This window comes from Eublepharis macularius, chromosome 11 (genome assembly GCF_028583425.1).
Source record: "Eublepharis macularius isolate TG4126 chromosome 11, MPM_Emac_v1.0, whole genome shotgun sequence".
In the NCBI taxonomy this organism is placed as follows: domain Eukaryota; kingdom Metazoa; phylum Chordata; class Lepidosauria; order Squamata; family Eublepharidae; genus Eublepharis; species Eublepharis macularius.
The window spans coordinates 93,873,058-93,889,652 of record NC_072800.1 but is presented as its reverse complement, the minus strand read 5'-3'; the positions used below and the strand labels follow the sequence as shown (position 1 = coordinate 93,889,652).

The window sequence follows — 16,595 nt, the reverse complement described above, 5'->3', positions numbered from 1 at the left end:
ACACATCGACGTATTATATGGGTGTGTGATGGGGACAGATCACCCTGCCACCCCTGGCAGCTCCTAGAACTCCCCCCAAGCTCCTGTGTCCACTGAGTAATTTCTGTTTTAAAGGTCCAGTTTCCAAAACCACCCAGAAGCTGCACCCCCTAATCCCAAACAGCAGCTTTAGTTTACTCAAAATGACAGAACTAAGTCATTCTGCACATGCCCAGAGGCATGGAAAATAAAGTCAAAGATCAAAAAGAGTCCGGTAGCACCTTTAAGACCAACCAACTTTATTGTAGCATAAGCTTTTGAGAATCACAATTCTCTTCGTCAGATGCAGCATAAGCTTTCGACAAAGAGAACTGCATCTGACGAAGAGAGCTGTGATTCTCGAAAGCTTATGCTACAATAAAGTTGGTTAGTCTTAAAGGTGCTACTGGACTCTTTTTGATTTTGCTACTACAGACTAACACGGCTAACTCCTCTGGATCTAAAGTCAAAGAGGCATTGTTTCAAGAGAATCATAACGAAGCTAAACTTTTCGAGTTCACGTTCTCTCTGCAGTGACCTTGAATGCATTTCAAAAGCGGCTGGAGTGCAACGGGAATCCCCTCCCCTCCCCGGTGAAGGAGGACTCTGACGCTTAGGTGCAGTTCAAGTGAATATAATGTTTATTGAGCAGCAGCATCAATGCAGGAGAATCGGGACTAGTCATTTGCAGTCCTAATGAACAACAGCTGTATTGGATAGGAGTAACTGTGCATCTATACAGAAGGGGGGGCAGAGGCTGGGGGGCCTGCCAGCCGGTCGCTACATAGTCAGCTCCTGCAAGGAAGAAGGATGGGGGTGATCAGTATTACAAAAGAGGGGGGGGGGAGGAAGAGAGGTTCCATCCTCCACTTGCCATGTGTCCGCCACTTCCAGGCTGATTCACACGTGCGTGCCCTTTCCGAGATGACTACGGCATTCAGTGCCTGTGGGCCCCCCCAGACAGATTTCTGTTGCCTCACATCACCTCTAAAGTGATGCTTTTGAGTGAAACCCGCACACTCCGCCGCCATTCCCCGTGAACACAATAATAAAGTTGTTTACATTGCAAGCACATTCCACTGAGCCACTACGTTGAGCCATGAGAGAATCCAGATGCTAGACCAGTGGTTCCTAACCTTTCCAGTATGGGGACCCGCAAGTCCAAATTTACTTGATATGTTTGTTAAAAATAGAGCATGTGCAGATCAATAAAACTGCAAAAGTATGGAACCCACTTTCACAGGCTTTACAACCTCCTTTGGGGTCGGGATCCACAGGCTGGGAAATGCTATGCTGGACAAATCCGTATCCCAGAGACCTCCACCTGCCCTTTGCATGAAGAAGCTCTAAGGAACATGTGCACAGAAATGGGTACTCTCCTATTTGAAGGAAATCCCACTTCAGAGAAAGGGAGAGTAAAAACTACCACAGAAGTATGCAGCCTACTGGAAGCAAACGGAAGAGACCTTTCGGGCCTTGTTTGGTTGTACCGAAGGACTTTCCTCCACAGCCTAAAGGGGATTCCTGACCACAGGAACTCCTCCAAAAGGGGAGCTGCCCTTGAGAAAGACCCGTTTATCCTCACGCCCTTCTTCTCCTGACCCTGTTCCCAAGGAGCAGTTTGTGGTCTACTGGATAGAGTCCAGTAGCGCCTTTACGACTAACCAACTTTATTGTAGCATAAGCTTTCGAGAACCACAGCTCGCTTCGTCAGATGCATCTGACGAAGAGAGCTGTGGTTCTTTAAAGCTTATGCTACAATAAAGTTAGTCTTAAAGGTACTACTGGACTCTACTGTTTTGCAACTACAGACTAACACAGCGAACTCCTCTGGCCAGAAAGAGACTCTGGCAGTCAAGTTCCAAAGCAAGAGAAGGCAATGCAGAGAGCGATGTCTCTGAGCTCCAGCAGTGGGGGGCAGGGGGACACATACAGGAAGTGATCAAACACCCCCCCCAGCACAAGACTCACCATGATGGCGTTGACAATATCGTTGTTGTTGTGCCGAAGTGCCCGCACTGCTTTGGGTCGCGACACATTCGCCTGCGCCATGACCAGTTCAATATCTCTCACCTCCAGACCCGTTTCATCCACCTGGCAAGAGAAGTGCAGTAAAATGGGTAGGATGTGAATCCCGTGAGTGTTCACAGGACTGCCGTGGGGTTGTAGCTCCTTCAACAAAAAGTCTGAATGTTACCTGGAAACCCAGGGCTAGATGACCAAGCTTAGGCTTTGGGGGTTATGCAATCCACTTCCCCAAAGAGCTCAAGCCAGAGCTCAGCGGGCACCAAGAGAATTCGGAAGATGTGTTGCCCCAGAAGTGGCTCCAATTTGCTTCTGAGCTCATGGCGAGCTCTGAAAACTCAGCTCCCTTCCTACAGGTCCCTTGAAAAAGCCCACGGGATAGGAAGAAGGGCTTTCCACCCTCCTCCAAAGGACAGGCGCCCCTTTGGAGAAGACTGGGGCAGCAGTTCATGTGGTCTAGGGTTCTCCCTGTTTTTTACACCCACCCAGGGATCAGGGACAGTGAGACGGAGCCACCGCACAGCAGCTGAGCACCTACTTTTCACACCTGCAGTCCCAAGTTCAGTCCCCACTAGCTCCTCAACAGGTCTGGGACAGCAAAGACCTCTTTGGATAAGACTCTGGGAAGTTGATGCTGGTCTGTCCAGAGACCGTTGAGCTCAACAGAGGATTGTCTCAGGCAGCTGGATGCCTCCGGCCCGAAGCAGAGCGGCCCTGCCTGATTTGCTCGCCTGCAGACCCTGGGGAGTGTCGCAAGACTGGCGCCCTCCTCCCCAGGGCAATGCTTACCTCCTCTTCCTCCTCGCTCTCCTCCTTGATCGTGAGGGTGGGGGCAGTTTCGGTGATCAAAGGCGAGTGCTCCATGGGGACTTTGAACTTCTCGGCAGCAGCCTTATGCACTTGCTGCGAAAGGTCTTCAATCTGCAGAAGCCAGATGGGGAAGAACACGAGGGGAGGCAAATGTTGGGCAGAGGCGGGTTGACCCATCTACTTAGCCAAGAAGTTCTCCAGCGGGACTCTGGCAGCCAGGCGGGGAGCCGAGCTGAGCCCCAAGAGGCCACACTGCAGGGGCCTCTCAACACAGTGGGGGCCAACGGGGGTGCGGGAGGGCCAACAAAGGGACTTCTGGAAGTAGCCGTGGTCCCAACCAGGAGCCAATCCATTGGCCCCTGGGAAATGTTAGTGTCCCAGTCCACTCCTACAGAGGACCGGGCCCAACCCTGTGGAGCTGATGGGCCAAGAGGGGACATTTTACAATCCCCGCCCACACCTCTGCTTCTGGACTCCTGAAATCCAACAGATGCCCCTTAGGGAGCCCCTCAGCCTGTAGACAGAAACTTGGTGGGAGCAGCAGGGAGAGGACGCTGCGGAACGGGAAAGCCCTGAATATGGAGTCTGAAGAGACTTCCAGTCTGGTAAGCTCTCCACCCCACACCACCAGAAGCCCAGCACCTTTGGGCTTTTGTGTTCCCCTGGATTTGCAGGCAGAATACAGCCTGCAGCTGGAACAGCCTTTCCACAGAAGATGAACCTTTATCATTTTCCCCACCCGCTTCTGGCTGTGGCATTCAAAGAAAACATCTGCCTGCTAAGCCTGCATGACCCCCCCTGTAACAGACACGGTTCCCACCTCCCCGCAGAACGGGAGACGTTTTGTCAGGCACAGTCCAGACCACCCTGCCGTCATTCTCAAGCCGCCTCCTGTCCTAGACTAGCAGCTGCGGGGGGGGGGGGGAGGTAGCTGGCCCCCTCCCGCGGGCCATGGGCCTTGCCAGTGAGTGCCACCTCATCAGCCCACCCCACTCACCTTGGCCTCTCCAAAGACTATATAGATATCGGAAGCTGGGCTTTTGAAGACATCCGGCTTGGTTATCACAAACAAGATATTCTTCGATTTGCGGATTGTGATCCTGGTGACCCCATGGATTTGCCGCAGCCCTAGTTTGGACATGGCCTGCGGGGTGGGGGTGGGGGTGGGGGAGAAGAAAAGACACCGGGCTATTGTGATCAGCCTGAACAGGAGAGCCCCGGCACGGCTCGGGTGTTCCCAAGCAGGGAGCCTGGAAAACTGCTTTGCCCAAAGAAGAACGTGACAGCCGAGCTCCTCGTGCGAGGGAGTAGGCTAGTGCTGGCTGGCAGGATCCTTCAGGAGCAGCAAGCTTTAAGGACGGGCATTTTCCTACATGGCGGGACAAGGCACCTGCTATTCTCAGGCTATACAAACAGATTACCAGGCAGGGCTTATCCTGGTGACCTGCACGCAACTAGCACTAGGAAGACTCCCCCTCGTGGGACTGCCTGGCAATCCAGGGCTGGCAGAAGCACTCTTGACCCCACCATCCATCTTCAAGCATCTCCATGTGTGCGAGCGCTCCAATTCTGTCCCTGCTTGCAGCTAAACTCCCCTCAATACAACAGGGGGACAGACGGACAAAACAGCCACCTTTGGGCTGAGTACAGACAACCTTATGGGTCAGCAGGCTGAAGGGCACAGGAGGGAGGGGAGGGGAGGGAAGAAAATAAGACCGCAGCCACACACATCAGGGTAGAGAAACAGGGCACCAAGCCAACTTCTAATGGAACGGGAGGGGCCGGTTTGCATTTCCCCAGCCCTCTGCAATGCAAAGAATAAGGTCGGAACGGCCAGGCTACCAGACAGGGTGGGGAGGAAGATGGAGATGATCTTCTCCTTGAAACAGAGTGGGGAGTATTGATTGATGGAGGGGAAACAACTTGGGGGGGGGGGTTAGCAGCCGTGCAGGAGGCCTCAGTGCAGACGAGCATTCCTGGAACTTCAACCAGGCTGCATGTGGGTGCGGGTAAGCTTCCGCTCTGCGTTGGTCTGAAAGACGCACTCAAGGAAAGGGGTCTCTTGGGCTCAGGGCCGGTCTGCTCTGGAGTCTGCAGAGATCCTCCTTCATGAACAGCTGCATCCGGCAAAGCTCCTCCAAAGCTTTCAGTAAGCAGGTTTTTATTTTTTAAGGAACTCCCCCCCCCCCAACACACACACACAAACACACACATGGAGGACTTGACGCTGCAGCCTGGCACGGGAGGAGGGCTTTGCTGTTCATCTCTTGCAGGCAAACACCTAGGAAAATCCCGACCTCACTGCTGTCCCCCCCAAAAGTGCCAGAGAGCGACCTAGATCCGTATCTCCGAACACCAGTTCCTGAGCCGGACATTCAAAGGTCGAGGCCCTCTCTTGTTCCCCGTCACCTCTGCGAGAGAAGGGGCTGCTCTGTGGGAGAGGATGTAAAAGGCTAATCCCCACAGCTAGAGAGGTCTGCAGGGCCTCATCCAGGGCCTTGTCTGCCCCCTCTCTTAAGTACAGCTTCAGCCAACTTTCCCGGGATAATCAGCCCACCAGATAATCAGCCCGTTCCCTCCCTTCCTCCTCTTGTACTGAAATTTCCAAGACCCAGGCTGGCAACTGAAGTCCTGGGACAACACCCAAAGTGAACTATGAACGATTCAATCCTCCTCAACGACAGAGATGACAAGACTGCTCAGTCTCCCGAGAAAGGCTAATAAGATGGAGGCCTGCAGAGATGCAGCACCTCAGAGCCCAGGCAGGGAGTGGCTGTGCAAAGACCCTGCCATATGAGATGCCAGTCGCAAGCCCTCCTCGAGACCCACCTTCCGTGCTTTTTTCTCACTCCGGCTCTGTTTCGCTTTGCTGATGGATTCTTCACCAGTTCCCAAGGAGTGTGTTAGCTGTGCCTAGAAGATAAGTATGGGGCCTGTCAATCACACCCACCTATCCAGTGAACCAAGGCTCAGCGCTGGGGCAGGCTTTCCCAAGAATTCGTTTTTAGGGCTTCTCGGCAAAATCTCAGTATTGACCATGGAGTTTTTCCTGTTCATGACCTCTCTGGGATCTCAGATAATTATTGGACCAACTCTGAGAACCACCAAGTTAGATTTATGTATGTTAGCTCCCTTAGCAGGGCTTTTTTCTGGGAAAAGAGGTGGTGGAACTCAGTGGGTTGCCCTCGGAGAAAATGGTCACATGGCTGGTGGCCCCGCCCCCTGATCTCCAGACAGAGAGGAGTTTAGATTGCCCTCCGCGCCACCGAGTGGCATGGAGGGCAATCTCAACTCCCCTCTGTCTGGAGATCAGGGGGTGGGGCCACCGGCCATGTGACCATTTTCAAGAGGTGCCGGAACTCCGTTCCCCCACGTTCCCGCTGAAAAAAAGCCCTGCTCCTTAGTGATCTAATTACTCATGGGATGTCACGATGAAGTCTTCACTGGATAGCCTCAGTTGCCCAAGATGCAGCTGGGCTAGAGGACCAAAGCTTGCACCACAACCATGTATGAACAAGGAAGCGGATTATGTAGCCCCCAGCCCATAATATAGGGCAAGTCCGAAGCACCCCTGCATCTTCTAGCAACCTACAAACGGAGAGCAGCAAGAGCTTTGACCTGAGCAGCGACCTAAATGCAGATTAATGCAAGTACTTTGACGTGGTTGATCACCCTTACACGTGCCAACATTTCTGGAAGTCAAATCTGAAGCACAGGAAATTATGCAGATAGCAATAAAGGAAGGTGGCAAGGGAAACGCAAAACTCAAACCACAGCCTATACCTTAGAAGGTTCTCTATGCAACACGGAGAACTCTCGTATCGTTTTCTGCACGGCCTCTAGTGATGCAATGCCATTTCTGCATAGTATCTGCATTCTGAACCGTGTCTGATATTCTAGACTTGTTTCAGATGTTTGCGATCCTGGCCCTACTACGTTGCTTATTAGAGGGCTCATCCTCTGGATTGCATCCATTTATACTGTGTGTCTGCCTGGAGTCTCACTGAGAAAGGTGGACTATAAACATAGTAAAATAAAAAATACATAAAAATGCCCCATGTGGAGCAGGCGACCTCCTCTTGATGTCAGGCCCGCTGGCATCACAGGGCACGGCCTTTGTCCTTGCAAGAACAGGGGTCCACTTATGCTTTCTCCAATGAGTGGGCTCCGTTTTTAAGGATCGGAGTAAAGGATCCCCCCTGAGCCTGCTGCCTCCGTTCCCGTGATCACCGTCCCAAGGGCAGTACCTGCGTCTGAGCTGTCCGTGGTTCTGAAACCTCAGGCTCCTCCAGTTCAGGCAGAGACCCTTCATTGCTTTCCGAATCATTGCAGGACTCTGAAAGAGGAGAAGCTGTCAAGACCCCCAGATTTTAGCCTGATTTCAAACTGTGCCTGGATGGCTCTTGCTTCTGGGTTGACAGCTATGTACACCATCCCATATAATACCTGTGAGTAAGTGTCTACTTCAAGGAATCACCAGCCATGAGTTCGTCATGCATGCAGATGCAGCAAAGTCCTGAAATTAAATCTTCCACAATACTCGGGGTCATACATAGGGATACAACCCACTTCATGGTGTCACTGTGAGTCTCTCTACACAAGGCATCTTACATGGGGAAGCTCAAGTGTAGGGAGACGCAATATTAACCAGGAAACATAGTTTAATTTCACCTCTCTACAGGAAGGTAGTCAAAAAAGACAGAGTGGAGATGGCTCCTCAGAAGGTTTGTTAATTTCATCTAATTGACAGAACCTTCCAGGAGGGGAAGATGAAATTAACAAACCTCCTGAAGAGTGATCTCTGCCGGCTCTATCTTTTTAAACGACACTTTCTGGCTAACATTGCATCTCCCTACACTTGTGCGTCCCCATGTAAGATGTCTTGTGTAGAGACAGACTGTGTTTTTGGCTCGTGTGTTTTCAAGCTCCCCGTGGCTTCCAGTCCTGTTTCACAAGCATGCAGGTTTCCCATGCTACCAAGCTGCAGCATCCCCACCAGTATCAAGAGATAAAGTTCACTGGCTCTATGCCATCCTTCCAACAACAAGGGAAAAGGAGGGCTACAAGATCACAGGAAAGGAGTCCAGACTTCCTTCCCAGTCCAACTCATACTCCTTCCAGAGCAGTTCCCACCAACAAAGTAGGACTTACTTCTAAGGGTACGGTTCTGCATTCAACTTTACCCATTCAACTTGGGTCTAGGTAGCCACGCTCCTCAAGTCAAGCTGGCCAAGGTGGATGGGACCTGTCTGTGCCCAAGACTGTGCCGACTGGCTGGGGTGGGGGCAATGCTTTAAGGCAGCCAGCTAACGCACAGCCTCATGGAGCAGAGAGTGTTCCTGTATTATAAATACAGCCTGCCAGTTTGCAAAAAGCTCAAGGGCAACACGGGCTTTTGACAGTGCCTCGTGCAGCTGCTCCCAAGTGCAGCTAGCCACTTCCCGCCCCTACTGCACTTCTAAGATTCTCATCAGCAGCAGGGGCCTCCCCTCCCCGCCAGTTTCAGCAGAAAGCTTTTACAGGAAGTCTCAATTCCAGCTGGGGCTACTCTGGCAGCTCCGTCTCAGGGCCCAGCTTCAGCCTGCACACAGACAATTAATACTTTGCGCCAAGAAAAAAAAAATCCAAACTGCGTGCCAGAAAGAACTGCAAATTCTGTGCCACCGGGAGGGGTGTGTGGAAGGAAAGATCTGTGCAAAGATTCTTCTGAACAAGCTTAGTCAATTTTCATGCTTCATTGCAGAGTGTAGAATCTAGCCCTAGAATTTTGAGCAGTATTTTTTTGGAGGAAGGGTGCGGTAAAAATGTTTTTCTAGCCATTGTACCCCCCCCCCCCACACACACACTTGGTTTTAGACTGCAAACTCCATGTGGGCAGAGGCCTGTGGTTTTTGTAAGTGAAAAGCTGGTAAATGCCACACACAATGTCCAAACCATATACACATTTAAAGAGAGTAAGTCTGAAAGCCCCAAGTACAAAGGAGCCCCAAGTAAAAAAGAGCCTCCCCCCACCTCCCAGGCAGGCAAACTCCACTCGCTGAGCAGAGCTCTTGTATTTTCAATTCTGATCTTGCTTTTCATTATCCAATCTGTTTTTCTTCTCTGTGAGCACACACTTCATCCCTGCTCAAACACTTGTACAGTCTCTGCATCGGATACTATCACAAGACCTTGCTCGTCACATTGCTCAGCCTAACGCAGAATGGTCACATTTCTCACCTTCGCTACCGATTTTAGCCCAGAGCAGGCCCAGCGCAGCCTAGTCCATCACCCCGGTTCTGGCAGCAGCCAGCCAGGTGCCTCGGGAAGTTGCCCATCAAAGAACAAAGCTTCAGGCAAAGTTCATTTCACTCTGGGCTACCGGCTACCTATCACAGACTGAAGTTGGACCTGCCCCCGAGGACAGCAACTCCAGAGGACCTTTTCGGTCCATACGTAGCTCGAGTTCAGCAAGCAGCTCGTCCATGGGCAGGACGGTTAGATGCGTGGCCGTTACATGTCTAAGACCGCATTCATCCTGCATCTTACATCCCAACCTTCTGCCTCTAGTTGTCTGCACCCACCTCCACCCCTTGAACAGCAGAAGGCCTCACAGCCCCCCGCAGAAGTCAGAAGAGAAGTTACCTTTGTGGTTGGCGTCACGGCTTCCCCTGTCCACCAAGGGCTTCTCCTCCTCCAGGAGTACCACCCCAGTGGCTTCCCTGAGGCTCTCGATCTCTGGGCAGCGATACGACAGCTCCCGCTCACTGGAGGAGCTGGAGTCCAGCTGCGGGGGCCCACGATCAGCTCTCTTCTCTCCAGCGGAGAGGGAGTCCTTCGCTCTGGAGTCTTTATTCCCAGGCAAGCGTTTCCGGCCTCTGGAATCCTTGGTACTGGGAAGCTGGTCTCGGCAGGGCACTGGAGGTCTGGTACTCTGAAGAACTAGGGAAAGGAGCAGGTCAGAGCACCATTGGGGACAAAACAGATCTTGGGAGAATGGAAACAGAACCAAGTAAACAGGACCGCTTCCCACACCTGGCTTTAAGTTGCAAGCAGCCTCAACAGCCGCCCCCCCCCCCCCGCCCTTGGATTCTGCACAGCTCCGAGGACACTGCAGGTGCTACATGTCATTATTTGTATAACCTGAAAGAGAGTCTGGCTTGTTTAGCTTCAAGAGGAGGAGCTGAGCCAGATACAACAGCCCTTGGGAGGCAAAAGCCACCAGCTAACCAGGGCAAGTGGAGGAAGGACAACCAGTCAGCTACAGGCTGAAGGTGCTTGGGAAGCGGAGAACGGATCCTCAGGAGGCACCAGGGAAGTGAGGGACTTGCCACAACTGGGGAAACCACACGAAGGAGACGATGGCCTCTGTGTGCTACACACACGTGCTGTCGCAGTGTTCATTTCTATCAGTAACATGGCCAGGAAACTGCTGCAACAGGCCAAGACTAGGGCAGACCAAGGCTAAGCAAGTGGGCAGCCCTCGGCTGTTCAGTCCCTCCGTGACATCACTGCAGCTAAGCCAATGGCAGCCAGCAGAGCTCTGGCCACATTCATATCCTACGGGCTGTGAATATAGTAGTAGGTGTCTGTATCGTACCTGCACGTTAGTCACATCCTGCCCATCTGCTGTTTGCTTCCAGGGAACCCTTCTATCGCAGTGGGCCAGCTACAGTTCTTGGGCACGCTCAAGCGGCAAGAAAAGCAGCCTTACCTTCCGCTGGGGGCTTCCTGGAGTCTCGCAGGTGGAAGAGGGTCTCTTCAGCGGGAGCAGATTCCTCCTCAGGGCTTGCAGAAGAGGTGGGAAGCCAGGAGGTAGCAGCTGGACCTTGGGGGAGCCTCTCTGAGGGAGGTGGTGGCAGCACCGCTAACAGTGACACACCAGGCACTTCTTGGGACTCTGAGCCAGGAGAAAGAGGTGGTGAGGCGGAAGCCAGCTCCAAGGGAGGGGATGCAGGCAGGTCTGTTTGCAAGGGAGCTGGAGAAGGCGCAAGAAGAGGAGCTTCTGGTGGAGCTTTGGGTGGAGGAGGGGCCTGCGGCAGAGGGACGGGGGAGCTTAAAGGGAGCAAAGTGGCAGAATCGAGGGCAGGGGGGTCCATGCTTCTAACAAGACCAGAGGGCACCGCTTTTGCTTCCGCTTCCTCATCACTCTCCGTCATCATTGGGCTGCTAGCTTCTGCTACGGCGTTTTCTAATCTAGTCTCTTCCAGTGCCTCCTTAGTTCCCTCTTCTGCTGATAAATCAGCGTCCAGAACTCGGGGGGGCATTTCTTCAGGCAAACTTGGAGAAGGAGGTCCACCAACGGCAACATCTTCCACATCATCTTTGTTGAGCAAAAAGGCCCCTTCTTCGCCAGGCTGCGCTGCTTCTTCTGGTCCAGATGTTACCAGCTGGTGGCCATCCACCGGGGTCTCCCCTGAAGATGGGGGAGCATCTTCCGTTTCAGGTGCAGTTTCCAGTCCCTCCGTCTCCAGCTCGTCTTCACCTCTTGCTTCCACAGAAGGCGGAGAGGCATCACGGTCTTGATCGGCAGGGGTGTCGCTGGGAGAAGTCGGAGCGTCGAGCTCTTCTGAACCCCTTCCTTCCGTTCGGTCAGGTGTGGCTTTTCCAGAGGACCTCTCCTTAAGGCTGCCAAGAAGGCTTTGTGCTTCTGCTACCAGCAGGCTGCTCTTGAGACCCGTGCCCCCCACTCTCTGCTCCGTCAGGCTCCCAAAGGATCCTTGCAACATGTTGGTTATTTGTTGCTGATCCGTGAGGACAGCTGAAGGCTCCGCTACTGGAGCAGAACTCTGCCGCAAGGCACCAGATGGTTCGAACTGGCTATGAGTGTCTGGCAAGCCCTCCGGAGCAACAGTTTCAGAATCAGCCACGGCTGGGCCAATGTTCGTAGCCCCTGAACAGTCTGCAGCACCCGCACGCGCCACTTCTGCACGGGAAAGGTCTCGTTGAGCAGCGTGGGGCTCACTCAGGAATATCTCCTCCTCAGAAGCAAAGAAAAGATGCTGGCTATTATTCAACATGGAGAGTGCATCCCCGCTTTGGGCCTTCGCACGCCGTGAGGTGGCTGAGCCAGCTGCGTCCGCAAGGGCTGTGTGATGCAGGCACAGGGCCATGCTGGGCTGGGAAGGTCCCTCTGTCGCCGCAGCCAACTGTTGCGTCTCAAAGACAAGTTGCTCCAGCGCAGGGGTGGCTGCCTGCTGTTCCTGTGGAGGGGGGCTCTCCTCCACTACATATGCCGGGCTGCCCTTGGCTTGCTCAGGAGACGATGGATCTCCGCTCTCGAAGTCTGGAGATGTAGCCAGCACAACAGTCTCACTAGAGCTGTATTCAGCCGCTGTGAAAAAGCTGGAGTCTGTATACGAGTGCGGCGAGGAGACATCGGGGAGCTCTGGGGAAGAACTTACTGCTACTTTTCCCTGCCATGTGACCTCTGCATCCAAAGCTGGCGTGAGACCTTGAAGCAAAGCCTGAGCAAAAGTCTTCTTTTCTAACTGCAGGCCTCCTCTGGGCAGGTCCCCCGCCCGGACTGCAGAAGGTTCGGCTACCTTTCCTGCAGGAGCTCCAGCGATTGGAGCGTCGGTGTCCAAAACACAGTTGTCTGCTGACGCAAGCAGATCTTCAGCTGCTTCTTTCCGCTCCTCAGTACTGTCAGCCTCAGGTCCTTGTGGAACGGGAGGTTCAGCATCTCTGGCGTCTGTCCGGGGCTCTGGAACCTGGGTGCTCCCAAGCAGCGGCCATTCAGTGGGCTCTCTCCTTCCACCAGCTGGCTCACCGGTGGCCAAGTTAGCCACAGCGGTGGGGATCGCCACCTCAGGCTCTTTGCTTGGGGATGGCACGTGGCCACTGGTCCTCTCCGCTGGCAGTTCATCCGTAGCTTCGCTGTCCAGCACCTGCACCAAATTCATGTTGTCATCTCTCAGGCTGGACTGTGCAAAGGTCCTGTGGGGAGCTTGAGCCTCGGGAGGCCCTGAATCCGACAGACCCGGGGCCTCCAAGATTAAGCGCTTAGCGTCAAGTGGGTCTACCTGGCAGGCAGCTTCCGCAGCTGGGATCTCAGAAACTAAGTCCGCCTTGATGCTTTCTTCACTTTCAAATTCTGAGGTGGCCACCTCCTCCTCCTCCTCCTCCTCCGATGGGGTATCCCAATCTTGGTCTGAGGAGGCCGAGGTTGACAGGACTTGCTGTTTCTCCTCCAACATTTCAGTAGGCTCGCCGGCGGCTGCAGGAACTTCTGCTTCCAGCCCGTCCTTGCCCTTGCCGCACTCTCTGGTTCCCTCTCGAGCTTCATCCGCACAGGTGCCCGTTTCTACCGATCTTGGCACAGGGCTGCTCTCACGGGGTGGAGGATCTCCCACTTCGGGCTCTTTGGTCTCCCCAGTCTCTGAGCACCGTTTGAGAAGTTCAGAGGGCGCACCATCGCCCTGTTCCTGCTTCTCCACCTCAGATTCTCTTGAGCCTCTCCGAGCACCATGAAGGTCCCGGTCCAGGACTTCATCAGATACCTCGACATCCTCGTGGGAGTGAGGAGATGCTTGCGGCAGAGTTGTTGGCGCTTCCAAGGCAACCTCTGTTGCGGGTAGGAGGGTGCTCTCTGGTGTTGCGTTAACTCCCAGGAGGATCTGGGAACCTGGCCCCACCTCTGCAAACGTCACCGCCATGTGGTCCTCGTTGTTGTTCATCAGATCAAGAGACGAGGCCTCCTCTAGCTCGTCTTCAGACTCAAAACAGGCCAGAAGGCACTCCCCCGCTGGCTCGTCTGACCGCGTCACTTCTGGCTGTTCCAAGGCGGCTGCCTCGCAGGATCCGAGGAGGGACACAAAGGGAGCTCTCTCCTTCTCGGGGTCAACGTCCAGCACCCCTCCGCCCTGCGTCCCCAGTTCTGGTGAGTCTCCCTCGGAGGCACCATCTTGGTCAAGGAGTTCCAGCAGCTGTTCCTCCGATTCCTTAAGCCTGGCGCCAATGTCAAAGGCCGGTGAGCTGGCAGCCTCCTGGTTTGTCTGTTCTACACACCAACTGGGCTTCCAGCCTAGAGGGATGGCAGCTCCCATCCCCACCTGGCCAGTCCGTTCTCCAGACTCTTGGCTCACCGTGGGGGTGTCCAAAGGAGGCAGGTTATCTGCTTCATCATCTGTATCAAAACAGGCAATCAGGCATTCCTCCGAGTCAGGGACCCCTTTGCCCGGGGCCTCTTCTGTGTCGGAGAAGAACGGGTGCTCCGGGGAGCTGTGGGAGGATCCCGTTTCCCCTCGAGAGTCGTCTTCTTCCGGTTCGGCCCTGTGACCAAACCCTCCAGAAGATGCTACCATTTCCTGCTCCAGAGGAGGCCCCCACTGCTGACCAGCGGGAGAAACGCTGCTGCTGCTGCTACTTCTCGAGCATTCCGAAGAATCCCCAGGGCCTTCCAGCTCTGGCACAGCTTGCAACGTGGAGGCACCGGCCAGCTCAAAGCTCAAACTCCCTTTGGCCTGTCCTTCCTGGGATCTGTTGTGCTCTTCAGGCTCGTCCTGGGGGGATCCATTCCCCCCTAACTGCCCCTTTGCTGGTGGCCGCACTTCACCTACGGCGGAGTCTTCCTCATCGGTATTGTAAGCATCGGATGACGTCTCCATCTCACTCTCGCTGCCCAGGTGGGTCATTTCTGGCCCCGGGCCCTCCATGGAGGATTTTGCTTCTTGCTGTGCAGCTTCTGGGACCACGGCATATTGCTCAACGCTGTACAGCCGCTCGTCTTCCTCCCCATTGTAGGAAGCCGAGTCGGAGGACTGAGAAGTGTCGTCTTGGAAAGCAAAGGACTCGTCCACCCCTTCGTTGATGGAGGTTTCCGAGAGGGAGTGCAGGAAGGAGGCAGAGGTGCTGTCGTCATCTTCCACGCCATAGAGGGCGTCGTTCTCTACTGGCTCCCCTTGGGGGAACAACGTGATCTCCATGGACTCTGCCTCAAAGATGAGGCTCCCATGGAACGGCAGGAGCAACGCAGGGATCATGGGCTCGTTTTCTGCGCTCTCCGTGCCATCCGCAGGGGAGGAAGCAACTGTCTCTTCGTGCAGCCTGCTGGATGTGTCGGTCTCAGAGGCGTGGACCCCAGCAGGACTCGTGGGCTCCTCCAATGAAAGCCCTGAGAAGGCAGCCAGTGAACAAGAGGAAGGAGTGGATCCCACACATTCTCCCGAAGGATCACCAGGAGGCAAGCGCTCTCCTCTGAAGAGTTCATGGCCCAAACCCTTGGTGCTCAGCTCTGCTTCCTCAGCAAAGTCGCCCCTGCTCTTTGGCCCCGACGGCTTCGCCCGCTCAGGCTTCCAAGGGACGAGCCTTGTGGCAGCTATCTCGGAACCCCAGTCGTCTTCGTCCTCCTCTGGCGTCGTCTCCTCCTCATCTTCGCCCTTGTTGTTCTCAGCAGGAAGCAAAGAGTGAACTAAAGTGCTGGAAGACAGTGTGTGGAAGGCCACCTCCCCCTCCAACTCCGGAGACAGACGGGATGTTCTCGGGAGTCCCAACACGCCCTCTGCGAGTTCCAGCTCCGACAGAGACTCCCCATCAGTCACGGGGGCCTCCATGGCTTCGGACTCAGCGATGAGGTTTGGCGAACAGGATGGGGAGGTGCTGGCCGTGCCCGAAGAGGCCCAGCTGCCCCCCTCGGCTGTGATGTAGGACCCCGAGGGGGAGGTGGGTGGGGAGCAGAGGCCTTCGTTGTCCAGATCGCCGGGCTCCTCGCTCAGGCTCTCCTTGGAGAAAGGATGAGGCCTGAGGTGGGAAAAGACAGTCTTGATGGGGGTCGAGGGAGCCGTGAAGTAGAGCTCGGGATCCAGGCCGCACGTGTTCTTGAGAGGCAACGGCTGGGCCTCGGCCAGCTCTGTGGGAAGGTCTTTGGCAAGTGCAGGAGACGGGGAAGGCACATCGGCCGTAGGGTCGTCCTGAGAGTGGGATGCCGCTGCCACCGCCTCCAGCTCCGGAGGCTGCAGGAGGCCTGGCAGAGACAGGCTCAGGTCTTTCGCTACCTGATGGGGGGGCTTTGTGGGGAGCTCCTCGGCGGCCTCCGGGGCCTGATCGTCCACATTGTTCTGCTCTGGGTCACCGGAGCCGGCTTCCGTTTCCAGCGCCTGTGGCTCAGCTCCCCCCACGTCTTCCTCCGCACTGAGGCACTGCGTCTCCTCCCCCATAACTACCCTAGCATCCAGCGTGTCCACACTTGCCAGAGGGGCTCCAAGGCTCTTCGGGGGGCCCTGCCCGGCTTTGGGGTCCGGTTCCATCAGGACGTGGCCACATTCACTCAGGGCTGCCCGGCCAGCCGCCGCCCCACCAACCGCTGTGTCGCAGCTGGCTCCTTCCGGTTGAGGCCGGTCTTCTTTCTTGGCTGGCTGGAAGGCTGGCACTCCTTTGCCACGCAGGGCGGGATCCAGTGCGGCATCCGCCTGGCAGGCAGGGACAGCCATCGGGGAGAGCTGCAGCGGAGTCAGGGCATCGCCACTTGGCGTAGAAGAAGCGGAGGTATTCCAACAGCCATCTGAAGGGGAAGGAGAGAGAGAGGTTATTGGGGTACACGCCACCTCGTGCTAGGAGACAGATTTTAATGCCTTGGCTGAGCTGTAAACCAACCTATCAGTGCCAACTCTTTTAAAAGCCTTTACGGTCAGAAACACAACAGTGGGCATCCCTCCCCCCAAAGAGGAAGCAGGGCCAGGCTGTTCTGTGTGCGGGTGTGCGGTGCCCTCAAGTCACAGCTGACTTACGGCGACCCCAGGTGGGATTTCATGGCAAAAAACTAT

General features: G+C 54.9%; 1 protein-coding gene across 1 annotated transcript in view; it reads right to left on the bottom strand.

The window, feature by feature from the left end:
* Positions 1-669: 669 nt before the first annotated feature.
* Positions 670-16,595, bottom strand: part of LOC129337517 (NAC-alpha domain-containing protein 1-like) — a 32,094-nt gene continuing 16,168 nt past the window's right edge. Inside the window, exons 2-9 of the mRNA XM_054991278.1 lie at positions 10,547-16,333; positions 9,478-9,774; positions 7,101-7,189; positions 5,683-5,766; positions 3,851-3,997; positions 2,833-2,964; positions 1,990-2,112; positions 670-813 (exon numbers count right to left, since the gene is read on the bottom strand). Of these exons, the coding sequence (XP_054847253.1) occupies positions 799-813; positions 1,990-2,112; positions 2,833-2,964; positions 3,851-3,997; positions 5,683-5,766; positions 7,101-7,189; positions 9,478-9,774; positions 10,547-16,333 (6,674 nt within the window). The 3' untranslated portion in view covers positions 670-798. The remainder of the gene's footprint in view (positions 814-1,989; positions 2,113-2,832; positions 2,965-3,850; positions 3,998-5,682; positions 5,767-7,100; positions 7,190-9,477; positions 9,775-10,546; positions 16,334-16,595) is intronic.